Source organism: Aplidium turbinatum, chromosome 4 (assembly GCF_918807975.1).
Source record: "Aplidium turbinatum chromosome 4, kaAplTurb1.1, whole genome shotgun sequence".
NCBI classification, from domain to species: Eukaryota; Metazoa; Chordata; class Ascidiacea; order Aplousobranchia; family Polyclinidae; genus Aplidium; species Aplidium turbinatum.
Window position 1 is genome coordinate 31,963,610 of NC_137475.1, and position 19,648 is coordinate 31,983,257.

A 19,648-nucleotide genomic window follows, 5' to 3' on the forward strand; every position below is an offset into this window, starting at 1 on the left:
GACACTAGCCAAGAGGTTCCTAAATGGAGCCTGAAAACTGGGGCTGTTGCTCCCTCCGAACAACAATTCCACTTTTTATTCAGCAATTAGAAAACAAAGTAAAGTGGCAATGTATTCGTTGCATCTCTACACACAGTGACGCTGGCACGCCCCTGTTTTCTAAGCACCGAAAACTAAACAATGCATGTAGTATCATGCAAAATAGAGCTTGTTTTATTAACCTGCATCAGCGGTTCCAAAACTGTTACGGCACGGAGCCAAATTCGCAATTGTATGACGGGCGGGAAACCGGGTTAGAAACGATTAAGACAATGTCTCATTTAAACTTTACCAGACGGTATCGCAACCAAAAATCATATTTATTTGTGAACCGATGTAAATCTAAAATGTGTACGCCGCGATGAGAAAACACAAAACTAAGCCAACTTGGTCTGCTTCCAAGATGCTAAGTCCATACCGTCCACTCTCAACCAGGGAGTGACGTGCTGCGCAGGTTGGTCATACCTGTGTGGAAAAAATTCGATCATGCTCTTGGCATAAGTTGGTGATATTTAAAAGGTGAAAGGTGAAGGTGAAGACGGTGAAGACGAACGATAATATAATTGCTTGGGGAGTTGTTAGAGTTGCGTTTGCACGCAATTTGTTAACATGGTAGCCTACTTTGGCATTGTATGTTAAAATACGAAAATCGTTAATGACTTATTGCCTCACCAGTCCACGAGAGCAGCTTCTAGCTTTTTTTCTTCTTCCTGTAAACCTTGCATCCATTTTTCGCCTTGGCTGATAAATGTCCCCATCTTATCTTGATGCTGGTGTTTTCCTGACTCCACAAGACTACGGACTCCTGCGCAAGTGACTGCGGGCTAGTTATGTTTCCCTTGCGCGATAGAATTGGTAACTTAGTGAGCGAGTTGTTCACTTGAACGTATCGTGGTACACACGCATAAGCGGATGCATGCGCTAATGCATTGTGTGGCGTTCCGCTGCGCTACGTTGATTTTACAAAAGCCGATATGTAATGCTACCAATGTTTTCAAAGCAAATGCTTTGGACTTAGACATAACAGGCCAATCGACTATCGGTTTTGGAGCCGATAAACATGGCCTAGACTCGTCTCTGAAAAACTATCAAAATGTTAGCCAAGCTAGCTTCAACGAAACAAGTGCTTTTTTTTGAAATCCACTCACCTTCAATTTCTTTCACTTTTTTGTTGCATTGCTCGATAATGCGCCGGCTGTACGTTCTTAAACTTTCAAGCATCAAGTTAGTTTCAATTTTCAGCTGGACGTCACGTAAGAAATCAGATGGGGACTGGAATTAAAAAATGGGATGAATAAAAAACATTCAATGCGCCTGGCAATTAACTTTTAAATAAAACATTGAAACAGTGCTCAATGCTCATATTTTAAACCATTTCAATCAAGAAACAAAAACAAAGTTGGTTTGAGTTTTCAAATATACTAGGAAAAAATATCGCATTTTGCTGAGACTCGACAAGCAAACGTAATAACATCATAATCTATTCAAGTTCAAACCTTGATGGCATTAATTCCAAGCAGCGATGAGATTCTTTGATAAGCTTCCCCTCCACATTCGTATGATGTATTCACTGGTCGGTGGATTGAAAGGTCATATATAGGAATCGTTTTTCTGACAAGAAATTAAATACAAAAGCCACTAAAAGCACTGGTGTGAACTTTTTAACAAACTTAAAGAGCAATTTTTACCTCGGTCTGCAAAACAATGATATCAAGATCTCAGATGTAAGGTAAAGATTAAAGATGGGATTGTACTACATCATGTAAGAATATTGCAACACAAAAGCCAATCACCAATAAAATTTAGAAATAATGTAACAATTGATAAATAATTAACTTAATTTATCAATTACACAATGACATAGCCTTTAGTCGTTTTAATAAGCCAAACGCAATTCTCGTCCTAGATTATGACAGCAAGTGTAATAATGGTAATGGCATGGAGGTGGATGTATTGAAAACACATTTCCGCAACGGTAATCAAATAATCAAGTTTTGGAAGGCAGGATTTCTACAGAGTATCATTACAAGTTTTAATGAAACAAACGGGGTGAGCTCTTCAGTCTCGTAAGCGCACTTTTTCATCATTCAAGTCGCTATCGAACCACAATGGCATGATTGGGCTAGGAAAATAATATTCATTAAGTTGTCTTGATACTTCAATATTTTTACATACCAATCCAAAGTGAACAATTTGCTTACAGGTTAATATTGACAGTAAAAAGTTGAGAGATGTCAGCTGTATCCAAAGCAGAGATTTCCTCTTTCAAAGCACTTTGGAGCATTGTACAAAGGTGGCTCAGCTCTGGTTGGTCAATGCAAAACGAAGACTGCGCTAAATCAATGGTTGCGGTTTGGTAATTTTTTAAGTTTGTTCGTAGATCGTAGTTTTGTTTCGTTGTTTCCATAATTTCGAATCTGTTTCTCATCTGAAAAATGAAAATATCAAACTAACGAATTTTAGTGGAAAGCTTTATTCAAGACTGCTTTGTGTGGTTATGTAATTGTAATTAGACACTTATTAATTACTTTTCAAGCTCAAATCTTTATAGTATTTCTGTGCAGTGCCCTTATTTGCATTACATTACAATAATACCAGTCTTAGGTTTCAAAAAGGGCAACTTGATCGATGAAACGTCAAAAATATACTGGATATTGCTACTGCATAACCTGCATATTTTTCGCTACAATGACTAGAAGAAGAGTAACTTACATGTAAATTGTAAATGTTCATAAACAAAACCCATTAGTTTATTCATACCAAGTCTTTATCAAAATTCTTCACTTTTTGTTGCATTTTTGCAAGTTGCTTTTGTATGAGAGCGTCACTTTCAAGTTCAGATTGCAAAGTCTGAATAGATTGTTCAAGGGAGTGAAGATAAGCGTCTTTGCCTTTTAGTTCCACTTCAGCTTGGAGGAAGTCTCTGTAATTTCAAGCATAATAAACCTCGGATTAGTCATCATATAACAGCACTACACAATTTCCATACAACTGTTCCTACTTAAGTAAGACAGACACAATTCTGGGTAGCTGCGCCTACACCAGTTTTATTAAAGGGGTACTAAAGGAAAAACCTGACTTGGCGATTTTCCACGTTCTTTGTGTTTAACATGCTACCATAAAACGATTTTCAATAAAATTTTGCCCCATTGCGGTCTGACCACCATTGTGGGCGTGCTTTTGTCAGAGCTTTCAAAATGAAATTGAGCCTGAGCAACGAAGCGTGCGACTGTGCAGTCTACGTCATAAAGGCTAGCAATCAACCGATCACGCAATAATTGTTACTGCGGGCGATTTGACTGTAGGCTATGTATGTATTTACATCAAAACAGCACATTTTAACATCAAAACAGCAGACAGTTTGCTCAAAACATCAGATTGGTAACGTGGCTTTTGTTATTGCTGGCCTTTATGACGTATTCTCGAGCAGTGTTTGCACGTTTTGGTCATTTTTGAAAAAAATGAAAATAAATGAAACTCTGGACTTTGGGCCTTGCCAGCGCCCTTGAAAACAATTTTTTTTCGGTAATTTTTTAAAAAATGTATTCTTGAGTGTTCAGGTTACGCATTTTAATGCTTAATTCCAGTTTGAAAATTTCATTGAATATGCCTTTAAAGGCCGCATAAACTTTTGTTGTTTTTCGACCTAAAAATGTGAATACAATGTGACTGAATCTCAAAATGATGCACATCTGTCAAATGTTGAAAGTAAAAGCAGTGAGCAAAAAGCAGCAATTGATCCGTCAATGAATGAACTATAACAAAGTGTTCTACTGGAAGGATTCAGATTAATAACTGAGGGTTTGTGCTCGGAAAGTGTTCAACATTCGCAGAAAAAATCATCAGAAAGTAAGCTATATTTTGACACTTGTAAGTATGTCAGACAATCTCCCCAACTGCAGTTCTACACAGAAACCAACACGAGATATGCTGATTAAAAAAGACCTAGGATTTGTAACAAAATAAATCTTATTTACTGCATCTGTTGGGCATTCGAAGAGCTTGACATGAGCTGATGCAATTGCTTTATAAGTTGCGAAATAACTTCTTCAGTTTTTGAAACACGGTTTTCATTGACTGCAGCTTTTTGTAGTTCACTCAGGCTGTCATGATGATGCTTCTGTAACAGAAAATAACATAGCTATGTCCAGAAGCACCTACGTTAGAAATATAAATTGAAAGTTATTCTTAGTCTTTTTCAAACGTTAATTACATAATGCAATACGGTAGACTTGTAATTGCAACTTCTTTTGAAGTTGTTAAATTTTTTGAATACGGTAGCCAAATCTCTACACATTATTGCATTTATTAAAAAATCTTCTTCTTTTTCCAAATTTTGGGGTTGTTTTAATAAACAAGTAGCCTACTGGTCTAATTTAAAAGTACAGTAGTTAAAGGTGTTTGAGCTGAAAATTCGAATATCATTTGGCAACATGTATTGTGCAAAATATCTCTTTCTCAATTCTCAAGAACTACATAATAAAAGTCCTTTCCATCACTAGTTTCACTACTTTTGTATCCTGGGTTTGTAGAAATCTTTTTCTGAATCAAACTCACAGCTAAGATTTTTATAATCACTGTGGTGGAGGCGAAGTCAAACCAAAAATCCTTGACTCTAACATTTGTTTATATCTAACTCCACAGACTTATGAAGTAAAACCAAAGAAGTGTGTCTAATACTCTTATACCACAATTTAAGCACTAACTTTGAATATACAAGTAGAACTCGGTTAATCCGGATTCGATTTGACCGGCGATTCCATCCGGATTAGGCGAAGATCCGGATTAACCGATGACGGTTCTATCAAGCCTGACGTTACCTAGATAGAAGGGAATCGGTAAAAATCACCGAAATTGAATGCATTAGTGTGGTCATCTGCAAATTCCGAGACGCGCGATCACCATATTAGCGATAGAATTCTTTTGTAATGCAGTAGCCTATGCATGTAAAACGATTGTATTTGTAGACTCTGCGTCTAAACGCAAGAACACACTGGCAAAAGTTATATCTTCAGACATGCGTGTAGGAATAATCTGTAGTCACTCAAAACTTTTGAAAACAGTTACGGAAGACGAGTTTCTTTGGAAAACTTACAAAAAATCAAACAAAGTCTTCTATTGGAAAAACATCACTGACATACCGCCGAAAATTCCACCGACATCTTTTCAAGTTACAGTACGAGTTTGGGCATTTGTGCAGGAATTTTGCGTTAGGAGGGATTACTGTTCATGAAAAGAAGAAATCCGCAATAATTTATTGCGTCACATTAACGGAACAATAGATAAGAAATTTCTCGCAATAAGCCACGTTACGTTTTAGCATAAAATGGCAAAACTGTCTGGAAAATCCGGATAAAGCGATAGAAAAAGCGCAACTTTTGTCCGGAATAGACGAAGATCCGGATTAAATAATCCGGATAATCCGAAGCCGTTTCTTAAGAAAAAGATTACAAATCATTTGTACTTCCAGTTTCATCCGGATTAGGCGAAGATCCGGATTAACCGAATCCGGATTAACCGAGTTCTACTGTACCAAAATACTTCTGTGCTCACAGCTCTGACAGTGACAATGTAAGCTTGCATAACTGATTGTTTTCGAATTCGATCAAAGTTGTGTATTTGTACAAATATTCAGTGATGTACGCGCATACAAAAAATATTGACGCCGTCAGCGCAAACGCAAACGTTCGAAAAACTATACGCCGCATGCGTCAACGCAACTTGTAAAAAAAGTTGGCGGCGTCAGCGTTAGCGCATACTCTAGCGCAAACTCATTTTGTTTGCTAGGTGCCAAACATTCACACGGTATAAACCACTCGAAACAACACACTTTTCTAGCCACTTCGCGATTTCTCGTCACAAGAAATTATCTTTTTGGCCGGAAGGCACATCTGGCAGTGAAAATATAAGTTTTTGCCTTTCGAAGAAGAGAGCTTAAAATACTTTTCCATGTAGGGGCTAGGGCCCATGGATTTGTATTATCATGCTCCATTTCACTTGGAGATTAGTATTACCGTAAGTTATTCCCTGAATACAATAGTGTAGTGTAAGAAACTGTACCATATGCCTATCAAGAAAATTCTAGTATTATACTAACTGTCGCTCCTAGTAATATACTAACTGTCGCTTCCTAAAAATCCATTATAAAAAACAGTATTTTTAAAATGATTCCGTTTGAATAAGACTAATGTTGCTTTTAATGACATAATTCTCTCAGTAAGCTCTATACTTTTTTCTGATAAGATTTTTAAAAAGTGGGTTAATGGAAGACAAAACTGCCAGACACAAGCAAGTTTAGATTCTGAACTGCACAACTCTTTGTTATTAGCATTCAGGGATAGTTAGCATTATAATACTAGTGTTATTAGCAGTAGGCTACTCAAAAGCCTCTCACAATTGGCCCCTGGATGCATGTTTTGCTAAACTGCTCATCAAGTTACAAAACATATATAATTACATACTTACGCAACAAAATGTATAAATTGTCAAGTAAAAATTACCTTAGCTTGATACAGTAGCGTAGCCAGAAAAAAAATTGGGGGGGGGCCAAATATTTGATGAATTGAAATGAACAACAAAGTGTTGGATTTAAGCCATCGCCACTTTGATGTGCAGTGGCATATCCTGGTGGGTTGAGCAAGGGAAGCGATGAAAGTGGTGGGGGGTTAGAGCGTGCCGAAGGCACGCGTATTCTAGGGGGGTCCGGGGGCATGCTCCCCCGAAAGATTTTTGAAAAATTACACTTAAATAATGGATTATAGCGCTTTCTGGAAACACTTTTAGGGTAATATTTGTATGAAGTTTATTAACAGATAAACAGCTATTAACTTATTAAAGGTAGCTCTTACACACGAACGGGCAAAAACTGCGGCTAAAATTAGAGAACACCAAAAACTCAGCTACACAAAAACTCATCAATAACTACACAAAAACCCAACAGAGTAAGCCATTCTGAAATTGCTTCCACAAATTAGTTCAAAGAAACATAAATCGCGTAAACTTTGCGCGATTTACGAGTTGCAAAATTTATTGGTGTCTTTCTGTGTGTCTAAAACAAGTCCTGGGGAGTGTTAATAGCCAGATGTCTTGGAAAACGTTATAAATTTCTACAAATTTTATTACATTTTTAACAAAGGGCTCAACTTCGGAATCCAAACTTGGAAAATTTTTGGGAGGGGGAGCTATGGCCCCTTTCGCCCCCCCCCCCTGGCTACGCCTATGGCTTGATAGCCTACTGTATGTAGGCCTACACATTACTACGCTACATAGCCTACAACAAGAATAACCGGCAAAGGTAAAGTAATGTACTACATATAACATACAGATACAGAGTACAACACTACAACATCATGCAAGTAATCACGGTCGGAGACCAAATATTTGAGTTTGTTTAGATACATAGGCTGCACTGCTCATTGCCTGAGAAGTTTCTGATTTGCCCCAAAATGCAAGACTTAACTAATATAAATTAAAGTGCTCACAATTGCTTACAAACGCCTTCAACACTGCTTGACTAAAAAAAACTTCACACTACGAAGCCAAGTCATTGTTTACATTTTACATGGAGCGACATTACCAACCTACCTACTTGCTTGCTTACATTACATTCCTGTTCTGACCCGTAATTTACTAAGTAATTTCTCAGTAGGCCTAAGTTGTTTTAACTAATTCTTTCTTTTTTTCTGCAAGACTTCAGTCTCCACGTGGGACTCTAGCGTCAAAGGCAGTAGTGCGATATAGCCTACAAACAAACTCCAGCTGACTGAACAATGGATGACACTGTGACACAACACTAGAACAATGGGCAATTGCAAGACGTCAACATATCGCAGTTTGACAAAAAAAGTTGCAAACAACAACTAAGACATTAAAAAGTATGCGTTGACGCTATGCGCTAAAAAACCGTGAAAACTTTACGGCGCATCCTCAAGCGCAAACTATCCAAAAAAATGTGGCCGCAAGCGTCAGCGCAAACAAAAAGTCTACGCCGCAAGTATGCGGCGTAGAATTTGCGGCGCATACGTACATCTCTGCAAATATTATAAACAAAAAGTCTGGGTGCAAGAGACAGCATATCATCAAAGTGGTTGTAGTTCATATTGGTTAATTACCTTCATCATAGCTTGCAAGGCTGTCATAGGATTGTCTTCCACAGCAGCTTCAGCAGAATGTTCGGCATCATCTTCTTTGGAATTTGCGAGCTACAGTAGTAAAAACAATGTTTCATTTGATAAGTCTTTCATTTGCAAACCTTTGCTTAAAAGTTCAGTTTACAATATGATAGAAGATGTGATTTAAGTAAATATTACTTCCAGTTCTTTCTGGCATAGTAATTTTAATCCTGAAACACTAAGTAGTCTTCTTCAACAGTTTAACTATTTTTTGGTAACTAAGTTTGCAATAAACACTACTCATTGTACTGTGCATACAAACTTGCAAAATAGTTTGGTAAGACAACATCGAAATAAAAGGGCTAAATCATAAGGTCTTCCACTGTGTTATCAATTCTAGTGATTCAAATAATATAAAAAAAATGTTATCACAACCTTAACCTTTCTTTTGCTTCCTTTTACATGGACGGGATATATGGTAGCAGGCCTCACACTATAGTAGCACCAAATAAATTTTATAAAATTGGTAAAGTTTGAAATTTAGGTATTATATCATATCATATATATAACTGCCTTTTTTAAAACCAAAAGTATAACACATAACTCTGTAATGTGTATTATATAGAACTACTGCAAACGTTTAAATTTCACTGCCCAATGCCCATTACCAATAGCCTACACAAAACAACATAATTGCATCGGATATAGAAATATTTAGGCTTTGCTAGAAAGTTTACCTTTTAGTATCACAAGCATACAAGTTAACTAACACAGACCAGATTAGGCAATAGGCACATTTATTTAAAGATATAAAAACGGATTAAGAATTAAATTGAAAGTTTTGCCATTGTGCCCCTGTCAGAAACAGCAAAAATAATTTAGCCACATCGGTTAGACGTCAATTTTTTGTACAAAAACAAAATCGATTATCACCCGCACTGTATTTTTACATAGAACTTAATTCTGAAAGCGTAATTTGAACCATGTTGCTTGATGTACAACAATCAACAAACCTTTTCAATATCTTGTTTCGTAATAGAAATCAGTGCATTCATAATCATTTTTGCTGGATAAAGTGAAAGAGTATGGTAAGACATTTTCCACACATCTGCACATTGAGTGTCACGTCTCTTCAAGGTATTGTTATGTTGTTTGCTGAGGTGTGAAATTAGTTTCTTTATTTCAGAACAACAAGATAAAAAGTTCTGACCGACTTCATCAGTAATACTTTCACATTTCTTTGAGCGTTCTTCACAAACTTCATGCAGATGTTTTTGACTGTCAAAAACAGTTTTAATTTGATTGCTTAATTTGCTTTTGTGAGCTTCGTACAATGTTTTTTTCATTTGCATGCTAGATAAACTCTGTTGTTCATTCACAGCAGACACAACAGACAATTTACAAACATTCCTCTTTTGTTTGATTTTTTCTTCAAGTTGGTAGAGACTGGAATTAATTTCTTGTAATTCCTTGGTAGTTTTCAAAGATGTGGAACTTATGTCTTTATTTTCAACTTTTAAACTTTGTAGTTGGATGTTTTTGACAACTTTTAGCACAGTTTGTTTGTCTTGCACATTTTCCATTAGGTATTTCCAAAGGCTTTTTAAACCAGGCCCTTGAAAAATCGGAGTAAGTTCTTCAGGAAACTTACTATCGCAAGTTTCAAATGAATTCAACCCCAATGTTCGAGCCCAAGAAGCAAATTTTCTAAGAAACTCTTTCGACTCAGACATGTTTATATTTCAGCAAGTGCCTAGGCCAAAAACATGAAGCAAGCTTTAATGCAGAAACCTAGGCTTTCTCAGAATTTGCTAGTTAACCTGAGATAAATGTTGTTGTTATGTCACAATGTATTCACCTATAAAAACAGAGTTGTTTAGGTTTTCAAAATCATTGACACAAAATTATTACAAAGCATTTAGTAAATAACATTTAATTTATTGGGTATGTAATTACCATATTACTAATAATGAAGTTAAGGATTTATTTATTGTCGCTCTGCAACTGCTAGTGTTTTAGCGACATAAATCAGAAAGTTTATTTCGGTGCAAGCAGAAACGGCAATGTAGACAAAACAACAAACAAGAAAAACACACACACATACAACAAGACATCATTTTAAATTTTGTATTAGGTTAAGAATGTCATCCCATTATTACCCAACTTATCCTCACTAGGTTTTTTTAAGAAAAAATACAATCGGTAGGCTGCAGGTACAGTTTTTACAGTCTTCGGTGTGACCCTGACTCTACCTGGAATCGATCTGTCACCTACCAGCACCAGAGCCGAAGGCGATAACCACATGGCCGCTGAGCTGGTTACTGTATTACAGTACTGAATGAGTGATTCAATTCAATTTTTTTTTACAGTATTTTACAGATTAGCCAACCTATACAGTATGCACTCACTGCAGCCAGTCGAATTGCTTAATTATTTTGATTCTACTCATCAAGCCTACCCTAAGGCAAAAGAATAACAAAAATACAGTCAGCAGTGACTTGCCAGTAACTAGAATTTTAAAAGTCATAAGACTCATAACTGAAAAATTGGGATGACCCTGCGGCCTGCTCCCGCGAAAGGTTCAAATCAAAATTTATTAGCCGCTACTGGGCGCTCATGATATTTCTTTTTGCAGGTATTTCAGATTCAACGAACCAGACACTATCTTTGCTTTGTTTCTCTTCAATTTAATTTAACTTGTAAAAAGGAAAATAGATTTGTTCTACAGTAGGTCAATGGTTCTTGGCCTTTTTTTATTTTTTTTATCAAATTTACCTTTAGCAATAATGACATGCTTTGCTCTCCCACATTTTGAGCAAGTGTGGCAACAAAAGCAATTTTGTTTTAGTTCATTGTCACAATCTCGTCTGGTTGGTTTGGTTTTTGGTTTGTCAGTAGTAATAGTGTCAAACAGGGTGGTGTCCTTAGCCAGGCCGGGGTTTAGGGGAAGTAGAGGGTAGGCTACAGCTTCCCCAGCCCCCCTTTTTGAAGGGTCTCCCGACGTGGAAAACTGTAATTTGTGTTATTTTTATTATTTTCTCTCAGCCTTTGAAGTTTCTACAAAATGCCTCCTTCTTTTTTCAAGGTTAATTTTTAGTCACAAGGTTACTGTTACGTCGTATTTGTCCGCCTCCTTTTCTATGTGTAACAACTAAATTCGGATTCCCTAAGTAGCACCTGGCAACCCCTGCTGTCTCACCTCGAGGTGTGATCGTTACGTCATAATTGCATTTGCGAGTTTGCGTTCGTTACTACGTTTCTTTGTTCTTTGAGTTTTGTCAAGTGGCAGTACATGTAAAGATCAGCTTAACGTTTACAGCAACTAGTTAGCGACCGACAGTTAATTCGAGATATTAACGGTGCTGCTGTTTTTTAGTTGAATAAGAGTTAGCCTACTGCGTTAACGTACTGTGTTGTTGAAGTCTGCAGCAAGTTCATCTGTCGTTGCCGTTAGCCTATGTGGCCAAATCAGTGATTATCACAGTTCACGGTAAGCTTAACATCCTACTGCAACCTTTGTGATAGGCTAGGCCAATGTGAATTTTAGTGTCAATGGTTAAGTGTAATAAGTACCTCGTCTTATTTCCCGATGTTTAAATCAAGTACGGGACTCACCTATGATGTGAAATTTATAGCATAATATTTTACCGTTTACTGTTTATATGTTCAGTTTCGATCTACAACGGTAGAATTTTCAATTGTTGGGTTTCTCCCTGTGCTGTTCCGTGCGCCACAAATTAGTCGGTAAGAATTCATTAGGCCTATAATTCGTCATCTGTAATTCCGCATTAGGCCTAATTCGTAAGTTTTGTTTGCTAATCGTTGTTTGCTGTGTTGTCACAGAAACCTTCTTCTTCACTTCACCGTCGCTTGTTCGTTGTCGTAGCTGTCGTTGTCGTCGACAGCTGAATACAATAACCGTCACTCTGTGTGCGTGTTCGTACGTTACATAGAAGCGTTTCGACTAATTTGGACAGTCCTCGGAGTTGCAGCACTCAAGTCCCGAAGGTTTGCCGTAGGCTTTAATTGTTTCTACATTTGTTTATTTATGATGAGCGTCCAAGGCAGTAGTCCACTCGAGGATGCTTCTGCAGCCAAGCAAGCTGAGTTCGATGGGGCCGCAAAAAATTTGCAGCAGTCCTATCTGCATGGAGAGCGGCTAATGCTTCATCCTAGTACTAAGTTGGAGGCATTCCGTTCCTACTGCTCCGAAGTGGACCGAAAATATCAGGAAGTTGTCAATATGATTGGAGATGATAGGGAAACCGAACGCTCCCTAATAAAAGAAAATAAGGTCGAGTTTGACACTCGTTGCAAGGAGTGGCTGGAAAGAACAGCCAACTTGCCTGTGCCATCTACGTCTTACAAGAAGCCTAGTTCCTCACATCGTTCCGTGAGCCTACGCTCTGGAAGCACCAGCTCGCGAGCAAGCTCAAAGCAACGTGAAGTACTGATCCAACTGAAACTGGCTCAGCGGGAAAAGCTTCATATTCAAGAAGAAGCTCGGATAGAAGCAGAGAGGAAGAAAGAAGAAGCTCGGATAGAAGCTGAGAGGAAGAAAGAAGAAGCTCGGCTAGAAGCTGAGAGGAAGAAAGAAGAAGCTCGGATAGAAGCTGAGAGGAAGAAAGAAGAAGCTCGGATAGAAGCTGAGAGGAAGAGCAGGCAAGCTGAACACAAAATTGAAATGTTACAATTGGAATTGCAATCTCGGGCAGAGGCGATGAGTGACGCTGATTCACCTTACGTTACTGTCGATGAAACTGGATTCACGTCACCTGGTCTACCAAACAGCAAGGCGAATGTTTCCCCCCGTTTGACAAAGAGACCCTCTGTGCAATTTCAAGAGACATCTTCTCCTGTCTTTTCATCTCCTTATGCTACTCATGATGCTAAAGCTAACAAGCCTAATTCTACGTTCCCTGCAGCACGCTCGACTCCTCAAGTAAATATTAGTTCGCCAAGTTTGGCTTGGCAACCGAAAACAATTAAACGTGACTCGTATGGACCAGATTACCAACCTGTGTCCCATGTCGGTGAACAACCAGGGTGCTCCTATCAGCAGCCCCAACTACCAAGTAAACATTTCTCTTATAGTGACGAACGTTTCTTACCACGACCAGAAATACTTTCATTTAAGGGTGACCCCTTAACTTACCAAAATTTTGTGCGGACGTTTGACGCACAGATCGTTCCGCTGGTACATAACTATCAAAGGAAGTTGGTCTATTTGTTACAACATTGTCATAGTGACGTAAAGCGTTCAATAGAACATCTTGTGAAGAAATCCAATGGCTATGAGCTGGCAAGGAAGAAGTTGTACCTGGAGTATGGCCAGCCCCATATCATCGCAAATGCAGCAGAGCAAAAACTGAAGAGGATGCCAAAGGTTGGGCATAACGATCCTCAAGGCTTAAAGGATCTAGCCAATGCCATGGATGTGTGTCTCTCAACCCTGGATGACATTAATGAGTTTGCTGGACTGAACTCTCTGGACACAATGATGGTAATGATTGAGAAGTTGCCATTCCGTATGCAAGAGGCATGGGCAGAGAGATCGGTTATGGTTCTGCACAACACAAGCCGTGAAGCAGGATTCAGAGATCTTGCAGAATTTGTTGGCATGCGAGCAGAGATCCAGAACTCCCTGTACGGAAGTAGGATTCATAAGGCGAAGGAAACTCACCAGACCCTGGCAAAGAAACCCAATCGTAAGGATCGAGTTTCAGCATTTAACACGGACGTTCCTCCGTTCAAAGGTGTATCAAAGCCATCTTTCAGTAATGTTTGTCTATGTTGTAAACGCAAGTCGCACAAGCTTGTTGATTGTGACGAGTTTAAAAACATGATGTACAAACAGCGTAGACAACTGGTTTACGATGCACACTTATGTTATAAGTGCCTGACTAGCACAAAGCATCAAACTCGCGACTGTAAAGTTGACAGCACATGTACCATTGAAGGGTGCAAGGGACGTTTCCATCATACTTTGCTCCACAACCCTAATCCACCTAATTCATCTCAGCCACGCAGTGATGAAGAACAAAGGGGAGTTCTTTCTTGTTCAGTGACGGAACCGCGGCCGCCAGATAAAGACGCGGGTGTCTGCAAGGCCTACCTGTGCATTGTGCCAGTAAAGGTTAGATACAATGGCAATGAAGTTTTGACTTACGCGTTCCTCGATCAAGGTTCTACAGCAACCTTTTGCGCTAACAAATTGATAGACGTTTTGAATATCACTGGAGATAAAAGAGAGATCTCACTACAGACTCTTTCTAACACGTCTAAAATATATGATGGAATATCTGTAAGCTTGTCTGTGTCCTCCCTAGATGACAGACGAAAGTTTGAGCTGTCTGGAGTCCTGTCAATTGATGAAATTCCGACTACTCCAAATGCCATTCCGAGTCAAGAGGAACTGTCTGGACTACCCCACCTAGATGATCTGGAATTTCCCTGTGTGAAGGGTGGAAGTGTGACACTGTTGATCGGTGTCGACAACCCAGAAGTGTTTTGCATTCAACGTTCACGGAAGGGATCACGTGATCAGCCGATCGCTATAAAAACCCCTTTGGGTTGGTCCTTGTTAGGCCCATCTCTGTCACCAACTTCCTCTTCGTCCTTTCAAGTTAATTTTGCTCAATCGAGAGACATTGCCATTGAGCAACAAATCGAGTGTTTATGGAAAACGGACTTTGGAGACGAAAAATCAGTACTTGACATGCCCAACTCACGTGAAGATAGAATGGCATATGACATAATGACAAAATCAGTCAAGCAGATTGATGGAAAATATCAACTCCCATTACCTTGGAGACCCTGTTCCTTGACTCTACCAGATAACCGCCAGATGGCGCATCGTCGTTTACTTAGCCTGCGAAGACGTTTGACAAGAGACGAGCAACTGTGTAAAAAATATGTTGAGGTAATAGAAACTTATCTTTCGAAGGGATATGCGCGAGAGATTCCAACAGAGGAAATCCAAACAGTAAATACCACATGGTATCTGCCGCACCACCCGATTTTACACCCTCGGAAGCCTGACAAGTTACGAGTGGTGTTCGACTGCGCTGAAAAACATCATGGCATTTCACTCAATGACGCCTTAATGCAAGGTCCTGACCTAGTGAACAATCTTGTGGGCGTGTTAATGCGTTTTCGGAAGGAAAGAATCGCCTTGGTTGCTGATATCGAGGCCATGTTCCATCAAATTAAGGTGGAGCCTCGAGACAGCGATGCACTGCGATTCCTCTGGTGGCCTGGAGGAGATATGGACAAACAACCGGTCCCACATCAAATGTTGGTTCACTTGTTCGGAGCAACATCCTCCCCCAGCTGTGCTGGATTCTGTTTGAGACAGGCGGCGCAGGACTTTAGTAGTCTTCTTTGTCCAGGCATTCCAGACATCGTCAAAAATAACTTTTATGTTGATGACTGCTTAGTGTCTGTGAGCTCTCGGGAAGAAGGAATACGAGTGATGTCACAACTCACTCAGCTGTTGAGCAAAGGTGGCTTTCACTTAACCAAGTGGCTGTCGAACGACAAAGGCGTTTTGGAATCGGTACCCGAGAATGAACGTTCCAAGTGTTTAAGAAACCACACCTTTAATGAGGATTGTATCAACGAACACATACTGGGTGTCTATTGGACCGTGTTCACAGATGAGTTTGGGTTTAACGTTTCTCTTCCCGAGAGGCCCCTGACCCGCAGAGGTATTTTGTCTGCGACGAGCTCGCTATATGACCCCCTGGGGTTTGTTGCTCCAGTGACCTTGAAACCAAAGTTGTTGTTGCAAGATTTGTGCAAGCAAGGTCTCGGTTGGGATGATCCAATTTCGGCGTCTGAAGTAGACACTTGGAATGAATGGATAAATCAGCTACACCAACTTCACGACATACGTCTGCCTCGTTGTTTCAAACCTCCCCACTTTGGCGTGGTAACGGAGCATGAACTTCACTATTTTGCAGACGCTTCGTCTGTGGCATATGGAGCTGTGTCCTACCTCCGTCTTGTTGACGATGAAGGAAGGATTCACTGTGCATTTCTGATGGGAAAGTCCCGCTTAGCCCCACTTAAAACAGTTTCCATTCCAAGGCTGGAACTCACTGCTGCTGTTATGGCCGTGAGGTTAGATAAAATAGTAAGAAAAGAATTGAACCTACCCAATTGCACATCAAGATTTTGGACAGACTCGAGCGCTGTCTTACAAAGTATTTGTAATGCAAGGAAAAGATTCCCTACATTTGTTGCCAATCGATTGTCCACGATTGAACAAAATACAGACCTTTCGAAGTGGAGACATGTGCCTTCAAAGTTAAACCCTGCCGATTGTGCGTCCCGTGGGATGAATGCGAGTACGCTGATTAGCTCCAGCTTCTGGTTGTCTGGCCCAACGTTTTTGTGGGAAGCCGAAGAAAGATGGCCAGAGTCTCCAATAAAACTACCTGATCTTCCAGCAGAGTTTGCGCCCGTCAAGAAACAACGAGTTTACGTGAGTGCCGCTTCAGAGACTTCTTGTTCAACTGACCGATTGATGCAACGATATTCCAAGCTGATACGCTTGAAGAAAGCAACAGCGTGGTTGATGCGCTACAAAGAGTTCCTCATGATGAAGACTCGACCCTCGGTTTGCCAAGCTCCACTTAATCGATCTCCCATCACAGTCCGCGAATTGAAGCTTGCTGAAGTGGAACTGATTAAATATGTGCAAAGAAGTCGCTTTGGACAGGTGCTAAACGTATTATCTGGAGGTGCCATGCTAACTAAAAGGACATTCTCACGATCCATGGTTAAATTGAACCCTATATTGGTTGATGGGGTCATTCGGGTTGGCGGCCGTTTGGAGCGAGCACCAATCGAAGAAGACGCCAAGCACCCGATCGTGTTACCTTATGACTCTCACCTTACAGATCTTGTGATTACAAGTCACCATGCTCAAGTGGGCCATTCTGGCATGACCCATACATGGGCATCTCTTCGACAAACATACTGGATTCTGAAGGGAGGCGTCGCCGTTAGACGTGTCCTCGGGAAGTGCTTGCTCTGTAAAAAAAGGAATGCACAAGTTGGCAAACAATTTATGGCTGATTTGCCATCTGGAAGACTCCAACCCGATAAGCCTCCGTTTTCTCATGTCGGTGTCGACTATTTTGGACCCTTTATGGTGAAGCAAGGCCGCAGTTCACTCAAACGTTATGGCTGCGTATTCACGTGCATGTTAATTAGAGCTATCCACATTGAAATTACCCACACCATGTCTACTGACTCGTTTATTGATGCCCTTCGACGATTCATTGGTCGTCGAGGTCTCCCAACCGACATTTATAGTGACAACGGATCGAATTTTGTCGGTGCTGAAAGAATATTGCGTGAGTCCTTAGAACTGTGGAACCAACAGAAGATTAATGAGTATCTGTGCCAACAAAATGTGACCTGGCATTGGAATCCGCCAACCGGCTCTCACTTCGGTGGAGCATGGGAGCGCATGATCCGTTCCATTCGAAGAATCCTAACTGCTCTAATGAAGGAGCAAACCGTTTCAGATGAAGCTCTCGTTACTCTGATGGTCGAAGTGGAGTCAATCATAAATTCGCGACCCATCGTTCCTATCATCTTTGACCCACAAGATGATGTGCCGTTGTCTCCCAATCACCTATTGCTGTTGAGAGAAGCACCAAACCTGCCCCCTGGACTGTTTGATAGAAAGGACTGTTATGTTCGACGCCGCTGGGCCCAGGTGCAATACCTAGCCAATCAATTTTGGTTGCGCTGGACCCGTGAGTTCCTCCCATTCATCATTCAGAGACAGAAGTGGTTTCAAAGAGAGAAGAACTTTGAAAAAGATGATGTTGTCCTCCTCGTCGACGATTCCCAACCTCGTTCGAAGTGGCTGTTGGGGCGAGTGGTTGACACATACCCGGACAATAAAGGGACTGTACGCACAGTTTCGGTGAAAACTCGATACAATGTGGTCAAGAGACCAATTTCGAAACTGTGCTTGATTTTGGAAACTGCTTAATGCAGAACAAAATGGACTGTTTACCTGTCGCCGGGTTAAAGGCATTGATCAATGTGTATTATGAACTATCGAACAAATTTCTGTTGGCTAATACAGCCAACAACGAACATTTTTGGTTGAGAATAGTGAAAACACACTACCTGCTTCAAAAATGTGCCTTTTAATTGTAAATATGTAACTGCATTTTTAATCCCTTGTTCGTAAAGGCCTTCTTAGAGGCCGATTGGATTGTGAAGTATATCGTTCCAAACACGACTTAGTTTGGATTGTAAAAAAAAATGTTCACTCAGTTCTCATTTTTGTGTGGGGGTGTTACGTCGTATTTGTCCGCCTCCTTTTCTATGTGTAACAACTAAATTCGGATTCCCTAAGTAGCACCTGGCAACCCCTGCTGTCTCACCTCGAGGTGTGATCGTTACGTCATAATTGCATTTGCGAGTTTGCGTTCGTTACTACGTTTCTTTGTTCTTTGAGTTTTGTCAAGTGGCAGTACATGTAAAGATCAGCTTAACGTTTACAGCAACTAGTTAGCGACCGACAGTTAATTCGAGATATTAACGGTGCTGCTGTTTTTTAGTTGAATAAGAGTTAGCCTACTGCGTTAACGTACTGTGTTGTTGAAGTCTGCAGCAAGTTCATCTGTCGTTGCCGTTAGCCTATGTGGCCAAATCAGTGATTATCACAGTTCACGGTAAGCTTAACATCCTACTGCAACCTTTGTGATAGGCTAGGCCAATGTGAATTTTAGTGTCAATGGTTAAGTGTAATAAGTACCTCGTCTTATTTCCCGATGTTTAAATCAAGTACGGGACTCACCTATGATGTGAAATTTATAGCATAATATTTTACCGTTTACTGTTTATATGTTCAGTTTCGATCTACAACGGTAGAATTTTCAATTGTTGGGTTTCTCCCTGTGCTGTTCCGTGCGCCACAAATTAGTCGGTAAGAATTCATTAGGCCTATAATTCGTCATCTGTAATTCCGCATTAGGCCTAATTCGTAAGTTTTGTTTGCTAATCGTTGTTTGCTGTGTTGTCACAGAAACCTTCTTCTTCACTTCACCGTCGCTTGTTCGTTGTCGTAGCTGTCGTTGTCGTCGACAGCTGAATACAATAACCGTCACTCTGTGTGCGTGTTCGTACGTTACAGTTACGACTGAGCTTGGCGTAAAAGCATAAGCAACGGTGTGAGTGACTTTCAAGTTAGCCTACCTTTGTAAAGTTTTTTGCGCCCTTTTTTACACCGGGCCCCCTCCGATCTAAAAGTGCCTCGGGCCCTTCATCAGTTAAATTCGCCCCTGTCCTTAGCCCATACTTATTGGTTTGTGGGTATAAGTAACGGGTAGGCCTATAGTACCAATGTACCATCAAACTGTTTCTACTTATTCTCACCGTATCTCGCTATACTGTAGGCTAGCCTATACCCGGTAGGCTATTCGCTTTTGTCTGACCAGTAGGCTATGCTGTGTTGTGTGTTGTAT

At 40.2% G+C, this 19,648-nt stretch overlaps 2 protein-coding genes and 2 long non-coding RNA genes across 5 annotated transcripts; 3 read left to right on the forward strand and 1 right to left on the reverse strand.

Annotated features, from left to right (window-relative positions):
- Positions 1-340: 340 nt before the first annotated feature.
- LOC145769391 (uncharacterized) lies at positions 341-10,001 on the reverse strand. Of its 2 annotated transcripts, none has more exons than XM_082581011.1 (9): positions 9,164-10,001; positions 8,151-8,240; positions 4,017-4,156; positions 2,800-2,962; positions 2,241-2,467; positions 1,536-1,650; positions 1,188-1,311; positions 712-844; positions 341-504 (listed from the first exon to the last, which is right to left on the reverse strand). In XM_082581011.1, the coding sequence occupies exons 1-9, from the start codon at positions 9,881-9,883 to the stop codon at positions 417-419; spliced, it is 1,800 nt and encodes a 599-aa protein (XP_082437137.1). In that variant the 5' UTR covers positions 9,884-10,001; the 3' UTR covers positions 341-416. The 2 variants fall into 2 exon arrangements, with proteins under 2 accessions (XP_082437137.1, XP_082437136.1); XM_082581010.1 differs by having other exon boundaries at positions 4,017-4,159.
- A 1,523-nt stretch (positions 10,002-11,524) lies between these two features.
- On the forward strand, positions 11,525-12,079 carry LOC145768445 (uncharacterized). The gene is made up of 3 exons (XR_014288937.1): positions 11,525-11,640; positions 11,821-11,894; positions 11,994-12,079. It is a non-coding gene; the product is annotated as an uncharacterized LOC145768445 (long non-coding RNA).
- A 122-nt stretch (positions 12,080-12,201) lies between these two features.
- Positions 12,202-18,165, forward strand: LOC145769068 (uncharacterized). The gene has a single exon (XM_082580664.1). The coding sequence runs from the start codon at positions 12,202-12,204 to the stop codon at positions 18,163-18,165; it is 5,964 nt and encodes a 1,987-aa protein (XP_082436790.1).
- Positions 18,166-18,740: 575 nt separating this feature from the next.
- LOC145768444 (uncharacterized) lies at positions 18,741-19,295 on the forward strand. Its single transcript, XR_014288936.1, has 3 exons — positions 18,741-18,856; positions 19,037-19,110; positions 19,210-19,295. It is a non-coding gene; the product is annotated as an uncharacterized LOC145768444 (long non-coding RNA).
- Positions 19,296-19,648: the final 353 nt, after the last annotated feature.

Coding starts and splice junctions, on each gene's coding strand:
- LOC145769391 (XM_082581010.1), bottom strand. CDS start 9,883: ATGTCTGAGTCGAAAGAGTTTCTTAGAAAATTTGCTTCTTGGGCTCGA. Junction 2,963..4,016: donor TCGAATGCCCAACAGATGCA/GTAAATAAGATT, acceptor TTGAAATTACAG/AGACTTCCTCCAAGCTGAAG. Junction 505..711: donor GAAGCTGCTCTCGTGGACTG/GTGAGGCAATAA, acceptor TTTTCCACACAG/GTATGACCAACCTGCGCAGC.
- LOC145769068 (XM_082580664.1), top strand. CDS start 12,202: ATGAGCGTCCAAGGCAGTAGTCCACTCGAGGATGCTTCTGCAGCCAAG.